Raw genomic sequence first — 24,143 nt, 5'->3', positions numbered from 1 at the left:
CAGAAGCAGGCATGCCTATCATCAAGTGGTTCCGGAGCCATCGACGAAGCAGCACCACCACATGCAGTGCAATTGAAGATGAGGCCACTCGGACCTCAGCCACGGAGACCTCATCCACCAAGCACAAGACCAAGCGGACCAAACCCGAGACTCAACGATCACGTCGATCGCACTCGCACGGCTCCGGTCTGCGTGCCATGATAGGCCTGGGTGGGTCGACACAGCACGAGCTCGACGCTGCAGCTGCAGTGGCGGCTGAGGAAGAAGAGCAGCGACGCATTTCGTACCAGTCAAAGACTCGGCGCCGCTTCACGATCCACGGTCTCTCCTACCAGCACCAGCACAGCGACGCAGACTGGAGCCGCAACTCCTCGCCGGCAGGGTCCCCACTGTCCATGTACGCTGGGTCGTCCCCGAGACATCCACACTCGCACCGCCGCAGCTCCCGAACGCAGCAGATGACCCCGCTTACGCCTGACTCCCACCCGTCGATCATCTTCATCGACTGCCCGCCGTGAAGGTCTTGCCGCAGCCAAGGCTTGAGACCCGGGACTTGCCGGTCACTACGGCATACTGGTCCACCCTCTGGGTACTTGATGGAAGTTGTATTTTGTGGTGTGAGTGGATTGGAGTGTTGTGTGGATGTTCGTGTGGCGAAGTAAAGTGTAAAGTCGGAAGTGTATCTTATAGGTGTAGCTCCAGAGGAAGGGCTGCTATGGTAAACTAATGAAAAGCAAGCCTCAATGACTTCGAAGGAACCGCAGTGTTTTGCTGTGTACAAACCTTGTACTACGCATACAAATTGGATGTGAACAACGTCGATGTCGCACCAACATTCGTGCAAAGGAAACGATTAGGATGTCAAGATTATTGTAATGGTACATCCTCTCGTGTTGCTCGAGTTATTGCATCAGATACCGAATCACGTCGTCTTTCTGGAAGTCTAGCAAACAGTGATACAGTCCGTGATCAACCTCGATTTCTTTGCCGCGACTTGCTAATCGATCAAACAAGCAGTATCAGAATCTGGCTGAAAGCGCTGTCAGCTTGAGCAACTGGAGAGTTCGTTGCGAACGCACCCATTGCACGTTGCGTCACCGACTATATCAGTGCCATTGTCGGTTGTGTTTTGGTGTGGCAACAAATCGACAAATGCCATGACGTTGCTACACCAAAAAGCAAGTTGAAGTCGATCCTGCGACGTGTGCTAGTCTACGTCCACCACACTAAATAAATAAAAATTTACAAATGTAAACACTCTGCCCCCACTTCCCTACTTGTCCACGTTCCCAGTAATGAACATGAACATGGATCCCAACGCCATGAGCCCGTGGTTCACGGCGCCCGAGGGCGAGTACCCGCCCATGAACCCGCAGGCGCAGCAGCCCAACAGCAACAATAGCTTCCACTCGCAGGCGCCAGGTTCGTCCAGCAGCCTCAGCGGTGCCGTGGGCTCTTCCTCTGGCGGCTATTACGACGACGAAGACGACGCAGACGAGTTCGCGAATGAGCCTCCGCTCTTGGAAGGTATGATGGCGAATCACAATTTGTTGCTCTTCAAGCGGTTTTTTTTAAGTAATGTCTTATTTGGCAGAGCTGGGGATCAACTTTGAACATATTTGGGCCAAGACGGTGTCTGTGCTGCTCCCGACCAAGCAGATCAACGAACATATTCTGGACGATGCGGACCTGGCTGGCCCACTGGTCTTCTGTTTCCTCTTTGGCATGTGTTTGCTATTGGTTAGTACAAATATTTAACGATAGTTGTCGGTAGGAAGGAAACTAATTGTTTGTTTTCTTGTGGCAGGCTGCCAAAGTGCACTTCGGCTACATCTACGGCTTCGGGGTCCTGTCGTGCCTGTTCATGTATTTGCTCATGAACTTGCTGTCTCCCGAGCGGACGATCGACATCTACCGCGTGTGCTCCGTGCTGGGTTACTGCCTGCTGCCGATCATCGGCCTGGCTGCGATCAACATCGTCATCTCCGTCAAGGACCTGGGCATCGTGGGCTTCTTGCTGGCCAGTGTGTGTACGCTCTGGAGCACACACACGGCGTCGCGGTTCTTCGAGAAGGCGCTCTACATGACGGAGCAGAAGTACCTCGTCATGTACCCGACCATGCTGGTCTACGCGTGCTTCGTGCTCATCGCCGTGTTCTAAACGTCTTGTGCCGCATTGATGATGATCCGTGCACCACATACACAGCATACACTTGCATGAAAAACGCTGTTGCTTTATTTCCTGCTCCCAGCTACGAACGTATATGTCAAACCTACCTATATCCATCCCATAATAAATCAACTTTATGGAGCGGAGCAGGAGCGGACGGGCTTGCCTGGCCTCGTGGGTGTCTTACATGAGGAACTCAAGCGAGTAGTCCTTGTAGAACGCTTGTACTGCCTCCTCGTTGCGGTTCGCCTCAGCTAACAGCGTCATGAAATCAATGGCAGCGGCGGTCTCCTCGGCGAGGAGCTCCTGCACCTTCGCCTCGTCCTCACAGGACACCATAGCCGCGAGAGTCGTTCCGATCAGCTTGGCGGCCTTACCGTTGTAACGCAGGTGCTCCGACATAGACACCAGCTGCGGGAGCGTGATGCTGCCCGCAACGACAGAGGGCGCTACCATCTCGCTCAAGTACGGGAGCGTCTTGGGAATGTCGATTTCGATGTCCTCGGCGAATTCCAGCACCTCCTGCAGTGCGCTCTCAAGAGCAGCACTGCTCACGACCTTGCGCTCGTACAAACCAGCCAGGAAGCTGGCAATAGCCTCGCGCTCCTTGTTTCCCTTCTCCAGACCAATGTTCAGAACCTTACCGGGGATAAGCGCGTAGTGGTTCGCGGCGTTCAGCTCACCGAAGCTCGCGAATGCCTCCTCCAGGTCCTCCAACTCAACATACTCGTCCAGGATAGCCTTCACCTTCTTCTCGAAAGCCTCCGCAGTCAAAACCGGAGCAGACTCGACCTCAGTCTCAGCAGCCTTCTCAGACTTGCTAGAGCGGCCGTTGCTAGACTTCGTCGACGACGGCGTAGGCGGCCGGCCGACGTCTTCACGTCCACGAGACGAGCGCGACGACGACGACGACGAACTGTTGCTGCGACCGCGTTCCTTGCGTCCAGCCTCCTTTCCGCCCAGAGACGCGAAAGCGTTACCGCTGAGGCGAGTGCCGCTCGGGTGACGAGGAGCACCCGATGAGGGAGCAGGGAATCGGTCCGAGTTGCTGCGGTGCTTGAGGCCCTTCGGACGAGCGCCGCCCGTCACGGTCTCCCATCCATCGGCGTCCACAGTAGGAGTGCTGTTGCTACTGGTCGAAGACGGAGCGGAGGGGGTAGCGGCACGAGCCTTCCATGCAGCCGAGGCGCCACCGCCACTGCCGCGCCGCCGGTCGTTCGAACCGACAGATCCGGTAGAGTTCATAGAGTGGCTACGCTGGAGACGAGCATGGCCACCAGCCTTGCCGCTGGAGCGCTCCTTCTCCTTGGCTTCCCGGGCAACCTCGGCGTGCACCTCAGCGATGGTCATCGCCTTGGTTTCCTTGCGACGCGCAACCCACCGGTTCGAACGCAACTCGAGCATATCCTGAAGCATGAAGCGCACACGCGTGCATAGCAGCGTTGATTCACCACTCAGCTTCTTGATGGTAGCGTAGTAGCCATTAATGTGATTCAGCTCGGCCTTTTCGCGAGCGTTGGACTCCAGCGCTTGGCCAATCGTGCTCAGCAGGTTGCACAGGCACTCAAGCGACTCCTCATCGGGTGCAGCAATGTCGCCGAACAGGATGCTGACACACTCGTGCATGATGCGCGAGCTCAGCATACGCTGTTTGAACAGTTCGCCAACAAAGCGAATGTGCCCCAACGAAGCACGCTTCATGATCAGCTCCTTCTCGCGACGCGCGTCCTCAGCCAACTCTTCCAGACCCTCGACGTCAGGCTTCGCTTCGAACTCCTTCTGACAGCGCTGCAGAAGCAGTTTACGGAAAAGCTTGTGCGTGTCTGCCACCACCTCGTTATCCTCGAGAGTGATCGCAGGCATGGCAGTCTGTGCAATCTTCGAGCACAGCTCAGCGTACATGGTCGAGAAGTGCCATTCCATCTGTGCCTTCGAGATAACCATTTCAATAACTCCCTTCAGCACTTCCAGGCCGCGCACAGCAACCTCGATCAGCTGGTCCGACAGCTTGTCGAACTTTTCGATCGACAGTTTGTTCAGAATGGACTTGGCCTCCTTCAGAGATGCTTCAGCAGTCTCAACCGGCTCATCCAGACGCGACTTCGAGTGCGTCGGCTTCCACCGAGTCTCCTCGTTAATATCCAGTGGGGCGCAGTCCTCAAGAGCAGGAGCGGTGTCGTGGTGGTGGCCACGACCACCGCGACCGCCGCGGCCTCCACGGCCACCGCCACGCTCACGACGTCCACGGCCTTCGCCGAAGTTGCCATTGCTTCCGTGGCGACCCAGGGAGCGAGAAGAATCGTTGCGACGCATGCCCTTGGACGAGACCTCAGGTGCCGGCGCAGAAAGAGCCTTGGTCGTCTTTTCAGCCGCAACGACCATGCCCTTGACGCGCTCAGGCATCAGGCACTTTTCGACCTCAGGCTCCATCTCAAGCAACTGCTTAATAGTGTAAATAATGCGCTCGCCAATCACAGCCTGCTCAGCAGCGACCTCGGGCTTCTCTTCCTCCTCCTTAACAGCAGGCTCTTCCACCACCGCAGGTTCAGCTCCCACCGTAATGTCGACGTCCTGCTTCTTCTTCTCCTCGCGCTCAGTAGCTTCCGTCTGTGCCTCGACCTTCTCCTCCTCTTCCTTCACAGCCGCGTGCTCCTCGACATCCTGCTCCGAGGCGCTCGAAGACGGCGCAGAAGTCGCAGGAGTCGACGTCGTCTCTGATGCGCTGGTCTTCTCAATCTCCTCCTTCACAACCGTCGTAGTAGTCGTGGTAGTTGTGGTAGTAGTAGTCGCGTCCTCGGACATCGTCTCCACCGTCACGCTCTTCTCCACCAAAGCAACGGGCTCGGGAGCCGGCGGCGCAGCCTTCATCGACACAGGAACAAATGCCGGTGCCATAACTATGTAAAGCGTCCAGCAACAGTAACAGTCAGCATCAACAGTCCAACATCAAAGAGTATCAGTAGCTTCTCACATGAAGGCACGAACGGCTTGGCCGACAGCTTCAATTGGCTGTTGGACGAGGCAGGAGACGCGGCCGCAGGAGCGGGGGACGCAGGAGCAGGAGACGCAACAGGCGACGGGGCGCTGCGCACTGGCGACGCGGCCACCGGCGGAGGCGATGGCGTCCAGGCCGGCGCCGCCGTGTTGAACACAAATTCTTTGGCCGTGGGGCGCAGCTTGGAGGAGCTGCCGGCGGAAGCGCCAAGTTTCGTCTTGGCGTCCAGCGTGGCGCGGTTCTCGGGCCGTGCTTCTGTCATGTTGGTGGGAGGGAGATAAAGTGTGCAGACGACGGGTTTGCGCGGGATCTAGAGGGACTTGGCTTCGTGGAACGGTCTGCAGTGCAAGAGGAGACGTAGGCACACACGCACGACTTGCGCAGGTGCTCGAGAGGGCTCTGGATGGAGAGGTACAGGCAGCCACGGGATGCGGAACGCCTTGCTCTCGTGCTGCTTGGATAATGTTTGGCTACGGCAGCGCCAGAACCAAAAAGGTCTCGGCCAATCATACCGCAAGGTGTGTCAAACACCAGGTTAATGTGTATTACGTAAAGCTACGTACAAAACATTAATTTGAAGTGCGTGGCGTGCGTTGATCATCTTACAGTCAGCACTATCATCCATTTTTGCTCCGACTATCTAGTATTACAGTCATTTTTGTATTCAAAAAGCATTCTCGCTGTATATAATATCCTCGGCTATCATCTCCCACAGGTTTCTTGCTCGTTACGTAAACCTTGCCACAATTGAACCGACCTCTCCGTCCAGCATGTCCGTGCCCGCTCAAGCCTCGTGCCTCCAGGATCAGCGCTACGTGGACGGCCACTTCCTCAACGCGCGCGGCCAGAAGCTCTTCTACTGCGCGGCCTTCCCCCCACCTTCGGTGCCTCTTCGCGGCGTGGCGCTCTTCCTGCACGGCATCGGGGAGCACTCGCTGCGGTTCGCGCACGTGTACCAGCACTTGTGCCTCAATGGCTACGGTGTCATTGCCTACGACATGCTGGGCCACGGCCAGAGCGAGTGCGAGAAACCCGGGTTGCGGGCCCACGGGTCCGAGTTCCACTTCTTTGTGGACGACACCAACCAGTTCGTGACGGCCGCCAAGCTCGCCGTGTACAGTCAAATGCTGCCGGAGGGTGCGGCTGACCCGCCGCTGGTCATAATGGGCATCTCCTTCGGAGCTCTCGTGGCTCTTAATGTGATTCTATCAGGAGAACATCAGTTCAGTGGCTGTGTGGTGGCCTCTCCGGCCATCGCGGTCGAGTACACGACCACTCTTCGCGTCATGGAGATGCTGTCCAAGCCGCTTGTGTGGCTCTTCCCGACAGCGAGGTTGGTCGCTGGGGTGAACTTTGAAGGGTTGACACGCGACCCGGAGTTTCTGAAAGACTATATGGCGGACCCGTTGAACGTCACGGAGAACTTGACGACGCTCATGGCGGTGCAAGTCAGCTTGGGCATGAAGCACCTGCAAAGCAGCGAGCAGATCGAGAACGCCAGCAGCACCTTCTGCAAGGTCCCGTTGCTGGTGTTACAGGGGACGGAGGACAAGGTCACGAGTGTCAAGATCGTGGAGGACTTCATGGGGCGAGCTGCCAATAAGGACAAGGAGCTGAAGCTCTTCCCGGGGTTGTTCCACTGCCTTTGGAACGAACCGGAGAAGCAGCAAGTGATGGACTATGCGAGCAACTGGCTGAACGCCCGGTTTGCGTCAACCTCTCCGAGCTCATCAAAGCTTTAGAGGGAAGTTGGGGCGATGCGATACTATAGCAAAGCAGAGATGGAACTCAATTTGTGGCTGTATACGGCGGGAGGACAAATTAACTGATGTGTGAACTATGCTATCGTGTGGTCTATTGCTTATCTGCCCCAGTCATGGCGCTGAGTTGGTGACGACGAGCACGCCCTTCTGCCATCATTTTTCCTGTAGTAGTACGATTGCACGTAGAGCTTGTGCGTCAAGTCTTCGTAGTACCCGTTTGGTTGGCCTTCTTGGCAGTCACTATCTGTGCTGGGTGTCTGGTTTAGTCTAGCAGGGTCTTCGGTGACGACGATCCGAAGTTCCGATTCGGACACCGTTGTTGAGCCAAGCAAGGGCCTTCTGGCACTTTTAATGTCGAGAGGAACTACGCTGCAGTAGTTCTGGAGTGCCTCCAGTCGCGGTAGCTTAGGATAAACCTTGTGCTCGTGGTGGTGTCTATCGTAGCGCTCTGCCGGCTCGAACTTCCTGGTGAATGTTGTAAACGAAGAATACTTATCCTCAGCGTTCAGAAGCGCAGAGAAACCTGGCGCCGCGGGTGAGTCTCCCCTTCTATCTGCGTCCATGGTCCATGAATATGATCTGTTTCGTGATGGAGGGCGGGGCAAGTTGGCGCTCACCTTGAAACGTTGAGTGATGCATGAAATTGGTGCACGAATCTCTGAAGATGGCCTGTTGGTGAGCTCATCCGAATGCATAATACTTTGCTGTACTTGATAGCTCACGGCTGTCACCCCAGGTTCATTCACGCTTCGACCCCGACCATCGTCAGATGATTCACTTGTTGCTGGTAATCTGCTAGCGCTCACTGCCTGCTGCGAAGCTTTGGCCTTGTGCGCGGAGCACATTCCACCTCGCACTGCGCGCTTGTTACAAAGTTCTTGGAGGCAAACCGAGGACCCGCCGTGTTGTTGGCAATAGTCGTTGGCCATTGCGCGCTTATCGCAATTCTCGGAAACACATCTGCGGTAGCCGCCGTGGCCAACGCATAGTCCATCGTACTGCACCACCTTATTGCATCCGTTGGTACGGCATCGCTTGCCGCCACCTGTGCAGCACGCAGTCAATAAATAAATGCTCGTACGATACTACCCACCGAAACTAGAATACTTACCATGGGCAATGCAGGCGCCACCGCTCTGTGCTCGCTTAGGGCAACCATGATAGCCGCACTTCTTGCCCCCGCCATGGACCCAGCAGAACCCTCCGGATTGAGCACTCTTGGTACATGCGGGAGTCTGGCATCGTTTGCCTCCGCCATGAGCTACACACAGTCCTCGACTCACCACACTCGTTAGGCACCCTTCGATGGCGCATTTGTTACCACCGCCGTGAGCGATGCAGCGTCCGCCGCGTTTCGCAGTCTTCTGACAATCCGGAACACTGCATCTCCGAGCGTTGGCTCTCGCATCGAGTCCGGATGACGATATGTTGGCAGCGGCGTAGCACACAATGCTACATGGCGTTCTTCTCACCGTCGTGTCAGAGCAAATCGATGTCATGGTGACGGACGACAATGCCACACGTGTTGGCGATGAGAGCGAATAAAGATATGACGAGGGCGGCAGTGAACTGCACGCGTAGCGTTATCTAGTTGAATGGGTGACAGCTACTGGAGTGCTGGCAAAAAGACGAGTGCCGAGGGCTCTGCGTATAGCAACCAGCTGGGACAATGGTTATCCTTGAGCCATCCATCGGTGCGTGGAGGGAGAAGTTTGAAACGAAGGGCTCGTTGGATAGGTTTCCCAACGTCTCGGAGTATAACGCTCTACGAGCGTCCCCAGGACGTGGGTGTTTCCTTCCTGAGTCAGAGCGCTATTTCGACTGAGTTGGTGTGGTCTTTCCTCTCCTCTCGTCACTCAAAATATCAACGGATCCACTACGTGCGGACTCGAGAACCGCTGTTCGATACAGAGATTCGCGACTGCCTTCTCGTACGATGCCAGTTGTACCAGGGTGAACGCACGCTCGCCTCTAGCGTACGTATCAATTCAAAAGAACATTCGGTGGAGGGTTGAGATATGTCGCCCGGAGCAAGGCTTGGTTGTTTGGCAAAAGATCGCTGCCTGCTTGGTTTCACAAGAGGAACGCTACCGAGTAAAGCGAAAGACAACGTTTTTCGAGAGTGTCGCCACCGTTTTCGTTGTGTTTTTTAGTGTCCGCTCCATCGCATAGTAGCAGTGAAAAACCAATTACGAAAATAGTACTGGTGCAGTTGGCTGGCGTTCATCAACGCAAGTGGTCGTCGATATTTCACCCATTGCCTCCTTGATCATGTTGCAGGCAGGTGCCTTACTACAGCGTGGAGAAGCGTTGATGGCAACGAATGGCTCTTGGCTTGGCTCTTCGCTTCCTGCCGACAGTACCCGTGCGCTTCAGCTCACGTCAGTTAAAAGTAATCAAGTATGAACCATCGCATGAGTCCGTTGCGCTAGCATTTGACTGACGTATGAGGCAGTTTCGCTTGGTTGCCGTCCTCATTAGTCGCAAGCCAGCTGCTAAATGTCCTCTACTACTACTACTGCTTTGGAGACGCCCATGACGTGAAGGTTTGAGTGAATGAATGTCTGCGTTCTTCAATCGCTTTACTGTTCAGCTCCTCGTATGCACTCTTAACATACAGACGCCCTTCCTACTTACCGCCGGCGAGACACAACGATCAAAGCCACGGTGGCAACAGCAGCAGCCAGTGCCGTGTAGCCTACGACCTCGTCGGACACGCCCAGCCACTGCGCCACGGCACTCGGCGTCGTAGGGGACGCAAACTTCACCTTCTTGGTCTTGGCCTTGGCGATGCTGTTCTCAATGTCACGCTGGATCATCTTGGCAGCGATCGGGTGGTAGAGCATCTTGCAGTCCGCAAAGATGGCCTCTGCCTGAGCAGCACCTAGAGCTGTGCACAGGTCGCGGAAGAGCGGACGCACGAACTTCATGCGGCCCTGCTCCTTGAGCATCTCGACAGTCTTGTCAAGCAGACGCAGGTCGCCCGAGCGAAGCGACAGCGTATACCACCGGAAACGCAGCTCCGAGTTGTGTGTGCTAGTCAAGTGGTGGTGCGTAAAGGCGTCGATAGCATCCAGGTGAGCAGGCGTGAAAGTCACGTCTTGCTGCTTCAGCAGGAGCGTGTCCAACAGCAGAATCCACAGACTGGCAGGCCACTTCTTCAGCACGTCCTCACTGACGCTAGTCCACTTTTCTGGGTTACTGCTGGCCGTCATTTGCTCGCCCAGTCTCGTCGCCTGGCTAGTCAGCGTCGTGTCAAACTTGTTGGCAACAGGCGGCATGCCAGGCGAGTGATACCAGGCCTCCCAGTCAATCTTACGCAGCGCTTCCTGCTTGTCCGCAAAGTACTTCTCGAAAAAGGCACGGAACTCGCCCGACGTGACGGTCTTGAACTTGAACTCCTGGATGTAAGCCTGAGCAAACTTGTCGAAGACTTCGTGCCCGCCCACAACCGTCGACAAGTAGTGCAGGAAGTTGAAGCCCTTCTCGTACGGGATGGACGAGAAGACCTCGTCGGGGTCAATACCGTCCGTATTGGGCACCAGCGCCGTGTACGGGTGCGTGGGTCCGAACTCCTCCACAGACTCCACCAGATCTCTCAGGCCCATCGTAGCCTTGAGGTCGTAGGCCTTGGGGTCCTGTGCGATGCGGGTCTGGATCTTGCGTTCCAGCCACATGGTCCACCCCTCGTTGAGCCAGAAGTCCGTCCACGAGCGGTTCGTCACGAGGTTGCCCGTCCACGAGTGGGAGATCTCGTGCGCCACGACATCAGCGAGCGAGCGGTCTCCCGCCAGCAGCGTAGGTGTCACGAACGTCAGGCACGGGTTCTCCATGCCTCCGTACGGGAATGAGGGCGGCAGACACACGAGGTCGTAGCGCTTCCACACGTACTCCTGGCCTGTGATCTCCTCTGCATGTTGCAAAAAGGCCTCTGTCTGTGCGAACTCGTGAGCCGCCTTGGTGACCACCGCAGGCTCGGCCCAGACGCGGCTGCGCGGGCCCAAGTCCACGCTCTCGAGTTTGCCGGCCACGATGGCCAGCAGATAGGACGGGATGGGCACGACCTGCTGGAACGAGACCTGGTACGTGGCGTCCACACTGTTGTGGTTCTTGCGGCCCTGCGGATCGGCGATGGCGCTCATGAGACACGTGCACCAGTCCGGCACCGTGACAGTGGCCGAGTACGTGAACTTGCAGGCGGGCGTGTCCGGGCACGGCACGATGGTGCGCGCGTGGATGGCCTGGCACTGAGTGAAGAGGTACGGGTGCGTCTTGCCGGCCGTGAGCTCCTTGCGCAGCCACTGCAGGCCGCTCGAGGCCGCGGACGTGGTGTAGTCCACGCGGATCTTGGTGGCGTGGCTGGGCACGGTCACGACGAGCGCGCGGCCGAAGACCGGGTGCTCCTGCTCAGCCAGACTGAACGTCGTCTCCTTGTCGTCCGCAAAGGCCTTGGAGATGTGCAGGTGGTGCGTGTCCAGCACGACGACAGAAGACGCCGCGGTGGACGCGTGGTGGAACGTGTACTCGGCGTATCCCTTGAGCTGTTGGGCGGCGAAGTCCAGCGCCACGACCCAGTTGAGGTGCGTGAACGTTACCTCGTCCAGGTTCGCGTACGAGTGCGAGCGGAGGGGGCGAGCGGCGACCATCGTACGAGGAACGGAGACTTGCGCGACTTGAGGCAAATTGACGAATGACGCACGCTGACACACACTCATCTTAAAATCTTTATTTTTAGATGTTCCAGTACATAGATGTCTAGATTTCGGAAATATGCGATGGATTCTCATTCGTCCGTTCGTCTACACTCCCTCGCCTCGCGGCTTCTACACTCCCGGACAGAATATTACGGCCACCGACAGTTTTTGCTATAATTTTTTTTCTACTGGGAGTTGAGGTTTGCTGTTTAGATATGTGCTGTAGGCACCCTAGTGAAGCATAGTTATGATTACACTCCTGGCCAAAAGTATACGAACACCCCTACTTTTACGAATAACTCGGCTTCTAGCCATAGTTGAAGGCTGCGCGTGGATATGTTTTGTGGAATACTGTAAGCGTTTGTTGGTTTGGACTAACGCTGCGGATTTCAGCTTCTGCTGGGTACCTCACATACAAAAAACCACTTTTGGCTGGTGGCCAAAATATACGAACAGAAAGCACTGAACAACATCCCATACAAATTCCTATATTGATGATGGGTGCAGGAATGATGGTAACTAGTAGTGGGCCTTGTTGCCCTTCCTTTCGATGACTTCGATGCACCTGCGAGGCATGAAATTGATCAGCGTCGAAATAGTCTCCGCAGATATGTTGTCCCAGGCCGTGTGCAGTGCCTTCGTCAGAGAGGTCACGCTATCGTATTGCCTTCCATTGCGGTAAACATCCCGGGACATGATTACCCAGAGGTTTTCGATTGGATTAAGGTCGGGCGATCTTGCAGGCCAATCCATCACTTGCACGCCTTGCTCTTCAAAAAAGGCTTTCGTCTCCCGCGAGGTGTGTATAGCAGCGTTGTCCTGCTGGAACACGAAATCTACTCCGTAGTGTAGGTGGGCGAAGGGAAACAAGTAGTCTGACACTGTGTAGGTATAGTGTTCAGAAGCTTGCCTACCAACGAGCACAGCTAGCTTGGTTTTCCCGGTGGTACTGAAGCCACCACACACCATCACGGACCCACCACACATTTGCCGCCTGTTTGTTTGGCGGGGAGGCTGGCGCAGATCTCGCCAGTAGTTCTGGAGGCCATCAGGACCGTCCAGGTTCCACTTCTTCTCGTCAGAAAAGATGATCCGCGCCCAGTCGTCAGGTCGGATGACCATTGCCTTCGCCCATTTGAGCCTGGCCGCCTTGTGGGCCGCCGAGAGCTGCAGCGTATTCTCCATCTTGGAGTAGACTAGCCAGTCTACTGCCGAGATGGAGCGCCGAACCGTGCGTGTGAAGCAGTCCAGCGACAGCTGGTCCTTTAGCTGGGTCGCCGAAAGCTCTCCCTTGGCAGCCGTACGAACGAGGCGCCGCAGAGTTCTCTCAGACAGTACTTGAGGCCTCCCTAGCCTTGCTTCTTCTCGTTTAGAGTTCTTCGAGCGTCGAATAACGCGCAGAACAGCGTCTGGCGAGCGGTGCGTCTTGCCGGCGATGGCGCGAACTCCGACTCCAGCTTCGTGCAGCCCTTGGATTCTTCCCTTCTCTTCGTCAGTCAGCAGCTTGCCCTTGCCCATCAATTCGAGAAATGAGCGCAACGAGCGGTGCCCCCTGCGTCCCAGCCGGCGATCATCACGGGCCATTCAAAATTTTCACGTCAAATGTATAGAAATTTGTATGGGATGTTGTTCAGTGCTTTCTGTTCGTATATTTTGGCCACCAGCCAAAAGTGGTTTAATGTATGTGAGGTACCCAGCAGAAGCTGAAATCCGCAGCGTTAGTCCAAACCAACAAACGCTTACAGTATTCCACAAAACATATCCACGCGCAGCCTTCAACTATGGCTAGAAGCCGAGTTATTCGTAAAAGTAGGAGTGTTCGTATACTTTTGGCCAGGAGTGTAGAAGTTTGGGAAGTTCGAGCTGCAAGGGGAGGCTCCCATACAAAAAAACATTTGTGGACCTGGACACAATATACGACCATCCATACCCATACAAAAATTAAGTCAAACGTCATGAAAAGATTATGTAATTTGCTATTAGTAGTGCGTTGTGTTGCCCTGCTTGGAGATGACTTCGATGCAGCGTCTTGGCATTGAGTCTATGAGCTTGCGCAAGTAAGTAAGGTCAACAGTCTCCCACGCCGCATAAATAGCCGCTGTCAGTTCCGCAACGCTGTCGTACTGCTTGCCATTATGATAGACGATCTGATCCATCATGGCCCACACGTTCTCGATTGGGTTCAAGTCCGGAGAGCGGACAGGCCAGTCGAGAACGCGGATGTCTTCCTCCTCAAAGAATGCGGTCGTGAACTTGGAGCGGTGGATAGACGCGTTGTCTTGCTGGTAGATGTAGTCCACGCCATGATGGAGGTGCGCGAACGGGAGCATGTACTCCAACACTGTGCTCGGACGCCTGTCGCCCTTGGAGAACTGCGAGCTTCGACTTTCTGGCTGCACTAAAGCTCCCCCAAATCGTTACAGACCCCCACCGTTCTGGCGTCGCGCAGTCTGTCTGGTAGGCCGCCGTATGTCACGCCAGTAATGGCGAAGGCCATCTGGCCCATCGAGATTGAATTTCTTCTCGTCAGAGAAGACGATTGTGGGCCACATGTCAGGCTGTACAATCATCCGCTTGGCCCAATCCAAACGAGCTAGCTTGTGCTGCTTGGTCAGGGGGAGGGTGTTGTTCATCTTGGCGTAATCCATCCAGTCAACGCCAGCCAGAAGACGGCGGATCGTTCGAGCCGTGCACAAGCACGAAAGCTCCCCCTTCAGACGCGTGGAGCTGTAGTCTCCGGTGGAAGTCTTGCGCACGATGCGGCGTGTCTGCCGTTTGGTTAGCGACGGCCTCCGGCCTGCTGTACGACGCCGCGTCGAGCCTGTCTTCAGAGCTCTCTGCACGCAGTCCCTTGAGCGCTTCGTCTTCTCGGCAATAGCTCGGATGCTGAAGCCGCCCTCGCTCAGTCCTTGGATCCGTCCGCGCTCCGCCTCGGTCAGCGATGGTCCTCTGCCCATCCGGTTGGGGAATGACAGTGAGAGCACAAGGTGGTCGAGTAGGGAGCGGCAGTAGCTTGCCAGTGGACTGGTGATTCTGAGAGCATTTAATTTATGACACAATCTTTTCATGACGTTTGACTTAATTTTTGTATGCGTCTGGATGGCCGTATATTGTATCCAGGTCCACAAATGATTTTTGTATGGGAGCCTCCCCTCGCAGCTCGAACTTCGCAAACTTCTAATCGTAACTATGCTTCACTAGGGTGCCTACAGCACATATCTACACAGCAAACCTCAACTCCCAGTAGAAAAAAGTTATAGCAAAAATGTCGGTGGTCGTAATATTCTGTCCGGGAGTGTAGGAGTTGCCGCTCCACACATTTCGGCGACTGGGCCAGCACTAAAGTATGTTTTCACTCCAAAGCCGTTATCTTCCCTTCCCAACGCTATTAATACCGCAGAAGTCCTAGAAACAATCCGCCCATGTAGCGGGGCTACACATTCGGTTCACCTCCTACCTTAGTGCAACATGCACTAAGGAATACATTCAGGTGACCACTCCACAGGGTGGTCCACATTAATAGCAAAATGCATATGACTGGTAGAAAGTAACACCTTTCTACCAATGAGAGTCATTCAATAGATAGGGGTTCTGCCAGCCATCCAATGGCAGAACCTCTCATTAGAAATATCAGTTTTAGGAGGAAACCCCATTTACAATCAATACAGTTATCATTTGGCACCAAAGCTATCGTTCGGTTCCTTTATCTAGGTTTAAGTATACTTGCGGATACAAGTATACTGAACTTAAGTAAACTCCTACGCTTCCTCATACACGTACGCACACGTGTAAGCTTAAGTAGTGGGTCTAAGCAGACCCATTACAGCCCACAACAAGATTGCGGAACTCAGGAGCCTCCTCTTGAGGGCTCGCCGATCGAGCATGAAGGCCACGGAGAAACTCGCGATGCAGCTCGCACGGGCCAAGGCCGATGCCAAAAAGCAGCACGAGGTGCGCAAATGCAATACGACCTGGAGTGCAAATGATAAATTGTCAGATCCTGACGTTGAAGTACAGCTGGCCGCCCACTTCGCCCGACGCCCACAACATAAGGCAACGTTAATCCCACACTAGGCGCGGCAGACACCGTTGTGCTGCCAGTACAGCCGAGATAACATCCTAACAGAGATGCACAACGAGATCGTGAAGATCCAGGACCGCGGGCTGTTCAGGGACCCCCACGGTGTATATCTACATGGCGTTGAACTTAGAGTAGCTAGCAGTGAGCTAAGGCTCTAATGCAAATCATTCTACATCTTACCTTCTTCTACACAAGTGACCACTACATAAACAATAACTACCCGAACGACTACAACATCCAGCCCGACTTCATGGCGTGGTCCCTACACGAGGTAGCACATGTTGATTAGTGTGACGCTGGCCAACTGATCCCAGAAGGGACCCAAGAGATCGAGAGTGAAAAGGGGTACCAGTGAACCATCCAGCTGATAGTGCATTCTGGCCCCAGTACAAACATGAAACATTGAGGACGCAGAAGCGCTGCGAGGACAGGACGTGAGAAGAGAGTCGAAGGTATCACTATGCTGCACTGCACTGGCCAATTAAACGAGTCGCTGGGGTAATTTCTGTACTAGACGCGACGGTGCTTGAGGCCAAGAGTATTGACTACGAGAACCCATCAACCAGAATCGAGTGCTCGCAATGATGTGTTAAATCTAAGAGGTCAAGCTGCCGCTTGGTTCACGACGCTGTAGAAGACGATTGGCAATACTACACAGCTAATCACAGCTCTGATGAAGAAGTTCATCTCTGCGGACCTCCAGCACAGATTGCGTGACAAACCGTATGCGCTGAAGCAGCGCGACTGCACGGACCTAGCTGACTCCATCACCAAATGTCGGCAGTTGATAAGCCAAGTCACTCAGATGAGTGAACTGGATCAGATTACGCTGTTTATGCTTGGACTTGTTGCCAAAACGAGAGAAGAGGTCCAATACCGGCACTTCGGATCCGAAGCCGTCTGAGTGGCCATGTAGTACCAGCGAACACACGCGACTTTTTCGACATCCCATGGGCGTTCGCGGCAGCAAAAATGACGCTTTCACCGATAGTGACCGTATCATGACGATCCGGAGACAATAGAGATCGGCAATACGCGTTTTCTTGACCGCTCGGAGTGTATGCGGCGGAATTTATGTTTTCGCTGAATGCGACCTGATCATCGCATGCGCGACTGTTGCAGTGGAGGTGCACATGTCTCACAAGACCAACGTTCGAGACGCACCAACGGATTCCGCAGTGGACGCGACCCGCTATTGCATGACCGCATGCCGAAGGTGCACCAGAGCAACTTTCACGAAAATCCTAGTGGCCCTCCGGACCCAAAATCAAGGCAGACAAACACGGGCGATGACACCGAAATACTGTTTAATCACTTGACGGTAAATGCTGCCTCAGTGGTAGCCGTGGCCGGGAATGAGAGCGGCCTCGTACACAAAGAAGGAACGGTGTCCTTGTTCGAAACGGCGGTGACCATTCTGCTGGATAGTGGTGCTGACCACAAAGACATTCGTCCGGGTCTGTCAGAGTTTGTTGTTCGTCGAAAACGTGTACGATGGAACGATTTGATGGACAAACTACAGAAAACGTGGTGAACAAGGTCGAAACAGCATTTGCATGGGCAAATACGTTTTACAGCCTGCTCTACACAGAGCACACATTTCCCCGCAGTCATGGCGTGATTCGTGGTGCTCCCTGGTTTGCGCGCTACAATCTCGGCATCGACTGAATGACACACGAGAAATATGCGGCAGAACCCGATGTAGACTACGAGGAGCTGGATGCTTTCATCGATGAAGGTTTCGCTGGATGATCTTGGAGTGTCACAAGAAGAGTTTGATCGGGTAATGACCGAGCGTGGCTAGGAGACCTTGCAAGTTCAAATGTATTGGGCGAACAGATGCCTCCTTGCGAGATCTCCATCAACATTGCGGGAGTGCTTGCTGAATTTGCTGATTGTGCACCCAAAGCTCTTCCTAATGATCTTCCTTCACGTCCTCAGGTAGAATTCGAGCTTGCAATGGCCCGGACGCCAAACCGAGTTCACGCTCACCATTTTAGCTTTCAAAAACAGAGCAGGAAGTTTTAGATGCCTTCATTCAGTAGCTACTGAAACTCAACTGGATTGAAGTTTCGAATTCACCCTGGGTTTCGTCGATCTTCGCGGTCCTGAAGAGAGACTCCGCTTCAGGTGCTCAACCGAGTCGTGCAGAGTGGATTAAGTCGGCAAATGTGCATCAACCCGTGCACTGGGTGCTGAATTACAGGTACGTGGGCTCGCAGACAGAGATGACTCCCAAAATCCCCCTGAGGAGATCATCGACAAATGGATAGCTGCATTATATTCTCTACGTTGGACCTTGCCCAAAGATATCATCAGATGCTGGTTGCTCCGAGCTGCTAGAAGTTTGCTGTATTTCGGACGGATAGGAAGGTCTACCAATGGCGAGTGGATCCGATGGGGCTAAGCGGTATGCCTGGTGTCTGGTCCCGTTCGATGCGCATTCTGTTTGACAGGCTGAATTTATGTCTCTACCTGTGTCTTTTCGCGCAACGAGGCTGAGCACTGTCTGCATTTACGTGTCGTTTTTGAAGTGCTTCGAGTTGAGCGATTATACATTCGGATGGAGAAGGGCGCGTTTGGTCGTCAGTAGGTCAACTTTCTCTGTCACACAGTTGCCACTGATGAACTGCACATGGATCGCCAAACGTCCACAATGATTGGGAAGTGGTCGCGCCCCACCTCAGTAAAGGAGCTGCAACGTTTTCTGGAGCTCGCCGGGTGTTATCCGAAGTTTATCTGTAACTTTTCTGAGGTAGTGCAAGGACATTACATGCGTGGCAGCCGCCTAGCACGTCGGGGTTCAAATTCGGTCCTGCAGCAGTCGAGGCGGTCATGGTGTGAGTTAGCAGACCACTGCAGGCCGCACGTGAAGGACTGCAATCGCCTCAGCAGCAGCAAGAGAGGCAAAAGAGAAAAAGAGCAAAGGAGATATCAGAGGAGGGGATCGAACCCTCGATCTCGAGCGTGTGAAGCTCGCGTCCTAACCACTAGACGACACTGACACGTTCGACCACTTCACACCACATATCAACACAAACTCGCATCTACACGCCGCTACACCAACTCGCACATACCGCCGCTCTCACCACGCCTGCACAGGCTCCTTGCCCTCCCGTCCGGCCTGCTGTGGTCTGCTAACTCACACCATGACCGCCTCGGCTGCTGCAGGACCGAAATCGAACCCCGACGAGCTAGGCGGCTGCCACATATGTCATGGCCTTTACAACGCGTTGGCCAGTTGTGGAGCCTCGCACGGGGCTCACAACACGGGTCTGCGCCCGTCCGGACAGTCGGTGGCTATCCTGCTATGGCACCCGCCAGCCTCGAACCCGAGCCAGGAGGGCCTCCACACAGACCGTGGCATTGACCGTTTCAGTGCCTGTGTGGTCCGACGAGCGCACGCACCGAGGAGCCACAGTCCGACACGAGGCAGGCCGCACGTGAAGGACTGCAATCGCCTCAGCAGCAGCAAGAGAGGCAAAAGAGAAAAAGAGCAAAGGAGATATCAGAGGAGGGGATCGAACCCTCGATCTCGAGCGTGTGAAGCTCGCGTCCTAACCACTAGACGACACTGACACGTTCGACCACTTCACACCACATATCAACACAAACTCGCATCTACACGCCGCTACACCAACTCGCACATACCGCCGCTCTCACCACGCCTGCACAGGCTCCTTGCCCTCCCGTCCGGCCTGCTGTGGTCTGCTAACTCACACCATGACCGCCTCGGCTGCTGCAGGACCGAAATCGAACCCCGACGAGCTAGGCGGCTGCCACATATGTCATGGCCTTTACAACGCGTTGGCCAGTTGTGGAGCCTCGCACGGGGCTCACAACACGGGTCTGCGCCCGTCCGGACAGTCGGTGGCTATCCTGCTATGGCACCCGCCAGCCTCGAACCCGAGCCAGGAGGGCCTCCACACAGACCGTGGCATTGACCGTTTCAGTGCCTGTGTGGTCCGACGAGCGCACGCACCGAGGAGCCACAGTCCGACACGAGGCAGGCCGCACGTGAAGGACTGCAATCGCCTCAGCAGCAGCAAGAGAGGCAAAAGAGAAAAAGAGCAAAGGAGATATCAGAGGAGGGGATCGAACCCTCGATCTCGAGCGTGTGAAGCTCGCGTCCTAACCACTAGACGACACTGACACGTTCGACCACTTCACACCACATATCAACACAAACTCGCATCTACACGCCGCTACACCAACTCGCACATACCGCCGCTCTCACCACGCCTGCACAGGCTCCTTGCCCTCCCGTCCGGCCTGCTGTGGTCTGCTAACTCACACCATGACCGCCTCGGCTGCTGCAGGACCGAAATCGAACCCCGACGAGCTAGGCGGCTGCCACATATGTCATGGCCTTTACAACGCGTTGGCCAGTTGTGGAGCCTCGCACGGGGCTCACAACACGGGTCTGCGCCCGTCCGGACAGTCGGTGGCTATCCTGCTATGGCACCCGCCAGCCTCGAACCCGAGCCAGGAGGGCCTCCACACAGACCGTGGCATTGACCGTTTCAGTGCCTGTGTGGTCCGACGAGCGCACGCACCGAGGAGCCACAGTCCGACACGAGGCAGGCCGCACGTGAAGGACTGCAATCGCCTCAGCAGCAGCAAGAGAGGCAAAAGAGAAAAAGAGCAAAGGAGATATCAGAGGAGGGGATCGAACCCTCGATCTCGAGCGTGTGAAGCTCGCGTCCTAACCACTAGACGACACTGACACGTTCGACCACTTCACACCACATATCAACACAAACTCGCATCTACACGCCGCTACACCAACTCGCACATACCGCCGCTCTCACCACGCCTGCACAGGCTCCTTGCCCTCCCGTCCGGCCTGCTGTGGTCTGCTAACTCACACCATGACCGCCTCGGCTGCTGCAGGACCGAAATCGAACCCCGACGAGCTAGGCGGCTGCCACATATGTCATGGCCTTTACAACGCGTTGGCCAGTTGTGGAGCCTCGCACGGGGCTCACAACACGGGTCTGCGCCCGTCCGGACAGTCGGTGGCTATCCTGCTATGGCACCCGCCAGCCTCGAACCCGAGCCAGGAGGGCCTCCACACAGACCGTGGCATTGACCGTTTCAGTGCCTGTGTGGTCCGACGAGCGCACGCACCGAGGAGCCACAGTCCGACACGAGGCAGGCCGCACGTGAAGGACTGCAATCGCCTCAGCAGCAGCAAGAGAGGCAAAAGAGAAAAAGAGCAAAGGAGATATCAGAGGAGGGGATCGAACCCTCGATCTCGAGCGTGTGAAGCTCGCGTCCTAACCACTAGACGACACTGACACGTTCGACCACTTCACACCACATATCAACACAAACTCGCATCTACACGCCGCTACACCAACTCGCACATACCGCCGCTCTCACCACGCCTGCACAGGCTCCTTGCCCTCCCGTCCGGCCTGCTGTGGTCTGCTAACTCACACCATGACCGCCTCGGCTGCTGCAGGACCGAAATCGAACCCCGACGAGCTAGGCGGCTGCCACATATGTCATGGCCTTTACAACGCGTTGGCCAGTTGTGGAGCCTCGCACGGGGCTCACAACACGGGTCTGCGCCCGTCCGGACAGTCGGTGGCTATCCTGCTATGGCACCCGCCAGCCTCGAACCCGAGCCAGGAGGGCCTCCACACAGACCGTGGCATTGACCGTTTCAGTGCCTGTGTGGTCCGACGAGCGCACGCACCGAGGAGCCACAGTCCGACACGAGGCAGGCCGCACGTGAAGGACTGCAATCGCCTCAGCAGCAGCAAGAGAGGCAAAAGAGAAAAAGAGCAAAGGAGATATCAGAGGAGGGGATCGAACCCTCGATCTCGAGCGTGTGAAGCTCGCGTCCTAACCACTAGACGACACTGACACGTTCGACCACTTCACACCACATATCAACACAAACTCGCATCTACACGCCGCTACACCAACTCGCACATACCGCCGCTCTCACCACGCCTGCACAGGCTCCTTGCCCTCCCGTCCGGCCTGCTGTGGTCTGCTAACTCACACCATGACCGCCTCGGCTGCTGCAGGACCGAAATCGAACCCCGACGAGCTAGGCGGCTGCCACATATGTCATGGCCTTTACAACGCGTTGGCCAGTTGTGGAGCCTCGCACGGGGCTCACAACACGGGTCTGCGCCCGTCCGGACAGTCGGTGGCTATCCTGCTATGGCACCCGCCAGCCTCGAACCCGAGCCAGGAGGGCCTCCACACAGACCGTGGCATTGACCGTTTCAGTGCCTGTGTGGTCCGACGAGCGCACGCACCGAGGAGCCACAGTCCGACACGAGGCAGGCCGCACGTGAAGGACTGCAATCGCCTCAGCAGCAGCAAGAGAGGCAAAAGAGAAAAAGAGCAAAGGAGATATCAGAGGAGGGGATCGAACCCTCGATCTCGAGCGTGTGAAGCTCGCGTCCTAACCACTAGACGACACTGACACGTTCGACCACTTCACACCACATATCAACACAAACTCGCATCTACACGCCGCTACACCAACTCGCACATACCGCCGCTCTCACCACGCCTGCACAGGCTCCTTGCCCTCCCGTCCGGCCTGCTGTGGTCTGCTAACTCACACCATGACCGCCTCGGCTGCTGCAGGACCGAAATCGAACCCCGACGAGCTAGGCGGCTGCCACATATGTCATGGCCTTTACAACGCGTTGGCCAGTTGTGGAGCCTCGCACGGGGCTCACAACACGGGTCTGCGCCCGTCCGGACAGTCGGTGGCTATCCTGCTATGGCACCCGCCAGCCTCGAACCCGAGCCAGGAGGGCCTCCACACAGACCGTGGCATTGACCGTTTCAGTGCCTGTGTGGTCCGACGAGCGCACGCACCGAGGAGCCACAGTCCGACACGAGGCAGGCCGCACGTGAAGGACTGCAATCGCCTCAGCAGCAGCAAGAGAGGCAAAAGAGAAAAAGAGCAAAGGAGATATCAGAGGAGGGGATCGAACCCTCGATCTCGAGCGTGTGAAGCTCGCGTCCTAACCACTAGACGACACTGACACGTTCGACCACTTCACACCACATATCAACACAAACTCGCATCTACACGCCGCTACACCAACTCGCACATACCGCCGCTCTCACCACGCCTGCACAGGCTCCTTGCCCTCCCGTCCGGCCTGCTGTGGTCTGCTAACTCACACCATGACCGCCTCGGCTGCTGCAGGACCGAAATCGAACCCCGACGAGCTAGGCGGCTGCCACATATGTCATGGCCTTTACAACGCGTTGGCCAGTTGTGGAGCCTCGCACGGGGCTCACAACACGGGTCTGCGCCCGTCCGGACAGTCGGTGGCTATCCTGCTATGGCACCCGCCAGCCTCGAACCCGAGCCAGGAGGGCCTCCACACAGACCGTGGCATTGACCGTTTCAGTGCCTGTGTGGTCCGACGAGCGCACGCACCGAGGAGCCACAGTCCGACACGAGGCAGGCCGCACGTGAAGGACTGCAATCGCCTCAGCAGCAGCAAGAGAGGCAAAAGAGAAAAAGAGCAAAGGAGATATCAGAGGAGGGGATCGAACCCTCGATCTCGAGCGTGTGAAGCTCGCGTCCTAACCACTAGACGACACTGACACGTTCGACCACTTCACACCACATATCAACACAAACTCGCATCTACACGCCGCTACACCAACTCGCACATACCGCCGCTCTCACCACGCCTGCACAGGCTCCTTGCCCTCCCGTCCGGCCTGCTGTGGTCTGCTAACTCACACCATGACCGCCTCGGCTGCTGCAGGACCGAAATCGAACCCCGACGAGCTAGGCGGCTGCCACATATGTCATGGCCTTTACAACGCGTTGGCCAGTTGTGGAGCCTCGCACGGGGCTCACAACACGGGTCTGCGCCCGTCCGGACAGTCGGTGGCTATCCTGCTATGGCACCCGCCAGCCTCGAACCCGAGCCAGGAGGGCCTCCACACAGACCGTGGCATTGACCGTTTCAGTGCCTGTGTGGTCCGACGAGCGCACGCACCGAGGAGCCACAGTCCGACACGAGGCAGGCCGCACGTGAAGGACTGCAATCGCCTCAGCAGCAGCAAGAGAGGCAAAAGAGAAAAAGAGCAAAGGAGATATCAGAGGAGGGGATCGAACCCTCGATCTCGAGCGTGTGAAGCTCGCGTCCTAACCACTAGACGACACTGACACGTTCGACCACTTCACACCACATATCAACACAAACTCGCATCTACACGCCGCTACACCAACTCGCACATACCGCCGCTCTCACCACGCCTGCACAGGCTCCTTGCCCTCCCGTCCGGCCTGCTGTGGTCTGCTAACTCACACCATGACCGCCTCGGCTGCTGCAGGACCGAAATCGAACCCCGACGAGCTAGGCGGCTGCCACATATGTCATGGCCTTTACAACGCGTTGGCCAGTTGTGGAGCCTCGCACGGGGCTCACAACACGGG

At 55.9% G+C, this 24,143-nt stretch overlaps 5 protein-coding genes across 5 annotated transcripts; 3 read left to right on the top strand and 2 right to left on the bottom strand.

The window, feature by feature from the left end:
- Positions 1–11: 11 nt before the first annotated feature.
- On the top strand, positions 12–518 carry KRP23_4709 (uncharacterized protein; the record flags this gene model as incomplete). The annotated part of the gene is made up of 1 exon (XM_067889701.1): positions 12–518. The coding sequence occupies one exon, from the start codon at positions 12–14 to the stop codon at positions 516–518; it is 507 nt and encodes a 168-aa protein (XP_067748837.1).
- A 777-nt stretch (positions 519–1,295) lies between these two features.
- On the top strand, positions 1,296–2,161 carry KRP23_4708 (Protein YIPF5-like protein; the record flags this gene model as incomplete). Its single annotated transcript, XM_067889700.1, has 3 exons — positions 1,296–1,527; positions 1,595–1,740; positions 1,808–2,161. The coding sequence occupies 3 exons, from the start codon at positions 1,296–1,298 to the stop codon at positions 2,159–2,161; spliced, it is 732 nt and encodes a 243-aa protein (XP_067748836.1).
- Positions 2,162–2,353: 192 nt separating this feature from the next.
- Positions 2,354–5,427, bottom strand: KRP23_4707 (Eukaryotic translation initiation factor 4 gamma 1; the record flags this gene model as incomplete). The annotated part of the gene is made up of 2 exons (XM_067889699.1): positions 2,354–5,067; positions 5,142–5,427. 2 exons carry the CDS (start codon positions 5,425–5,427, stop codon positions 2,354–2,356), a joined length of 3,000 nt encoding a protein of 999 aa, XP_067748835.1.
- A 508-nt stretch (positions 5,428–5,935) lies between these two features.
- On the top strand, positions 5,936–6,907 carry KRP23_4706 (Monoglyceride lipase; the record flags this gene model as incomplete). Its single annotated transcript, XM_067889698.1, has 1 exon — positions 5,936–6,907. The coding sequence occupies one exon, from the start codon at positions 5,936–5,938 to the stop codon at positions 6,905–6,907; it is 972 nt and encodes a 323-aa protein (XP_067748834.1).
- Positions 6,908–9,561: 2,654 nt separating this feature from the next.
- On the bottom strand, positions 9,562–11,574 carry KRP23_4705 (Leucine aminopeptidase; the record flags this gene model as incomplete). Its single annotated transcript, XM_067889696.1, has 1 exon — positions 9,562–11,574. One exon carries the CDS (start codon positions 11,572–11,574, stop codon positions 9,562–9,564), a length of 2,013 nt encoding a protein of 670 aa, XP_067748833.1.
- Between the last annotated feature and the right edge of the window lie 12,569 nt (positions 11,575–24,143).

This window comes from Phytophthora ramorum (assembly GCF_020800215.1).
Source record: "Phytophthora ramorum isolate Pr-102 chromosome Unknown Phyram_PR-102_s0003, whole genome shotgun sequence".
NCBI classification, from domain to species: Eukaryota; Oomycota; class Peronosporomycetes; order Peronosporales; family Peronosporaceae; genus Phytophthora; species Phytophthora ramorum.
This window is presented reverse-complemented; position numbering and strand designations above follow the sequence as displayed.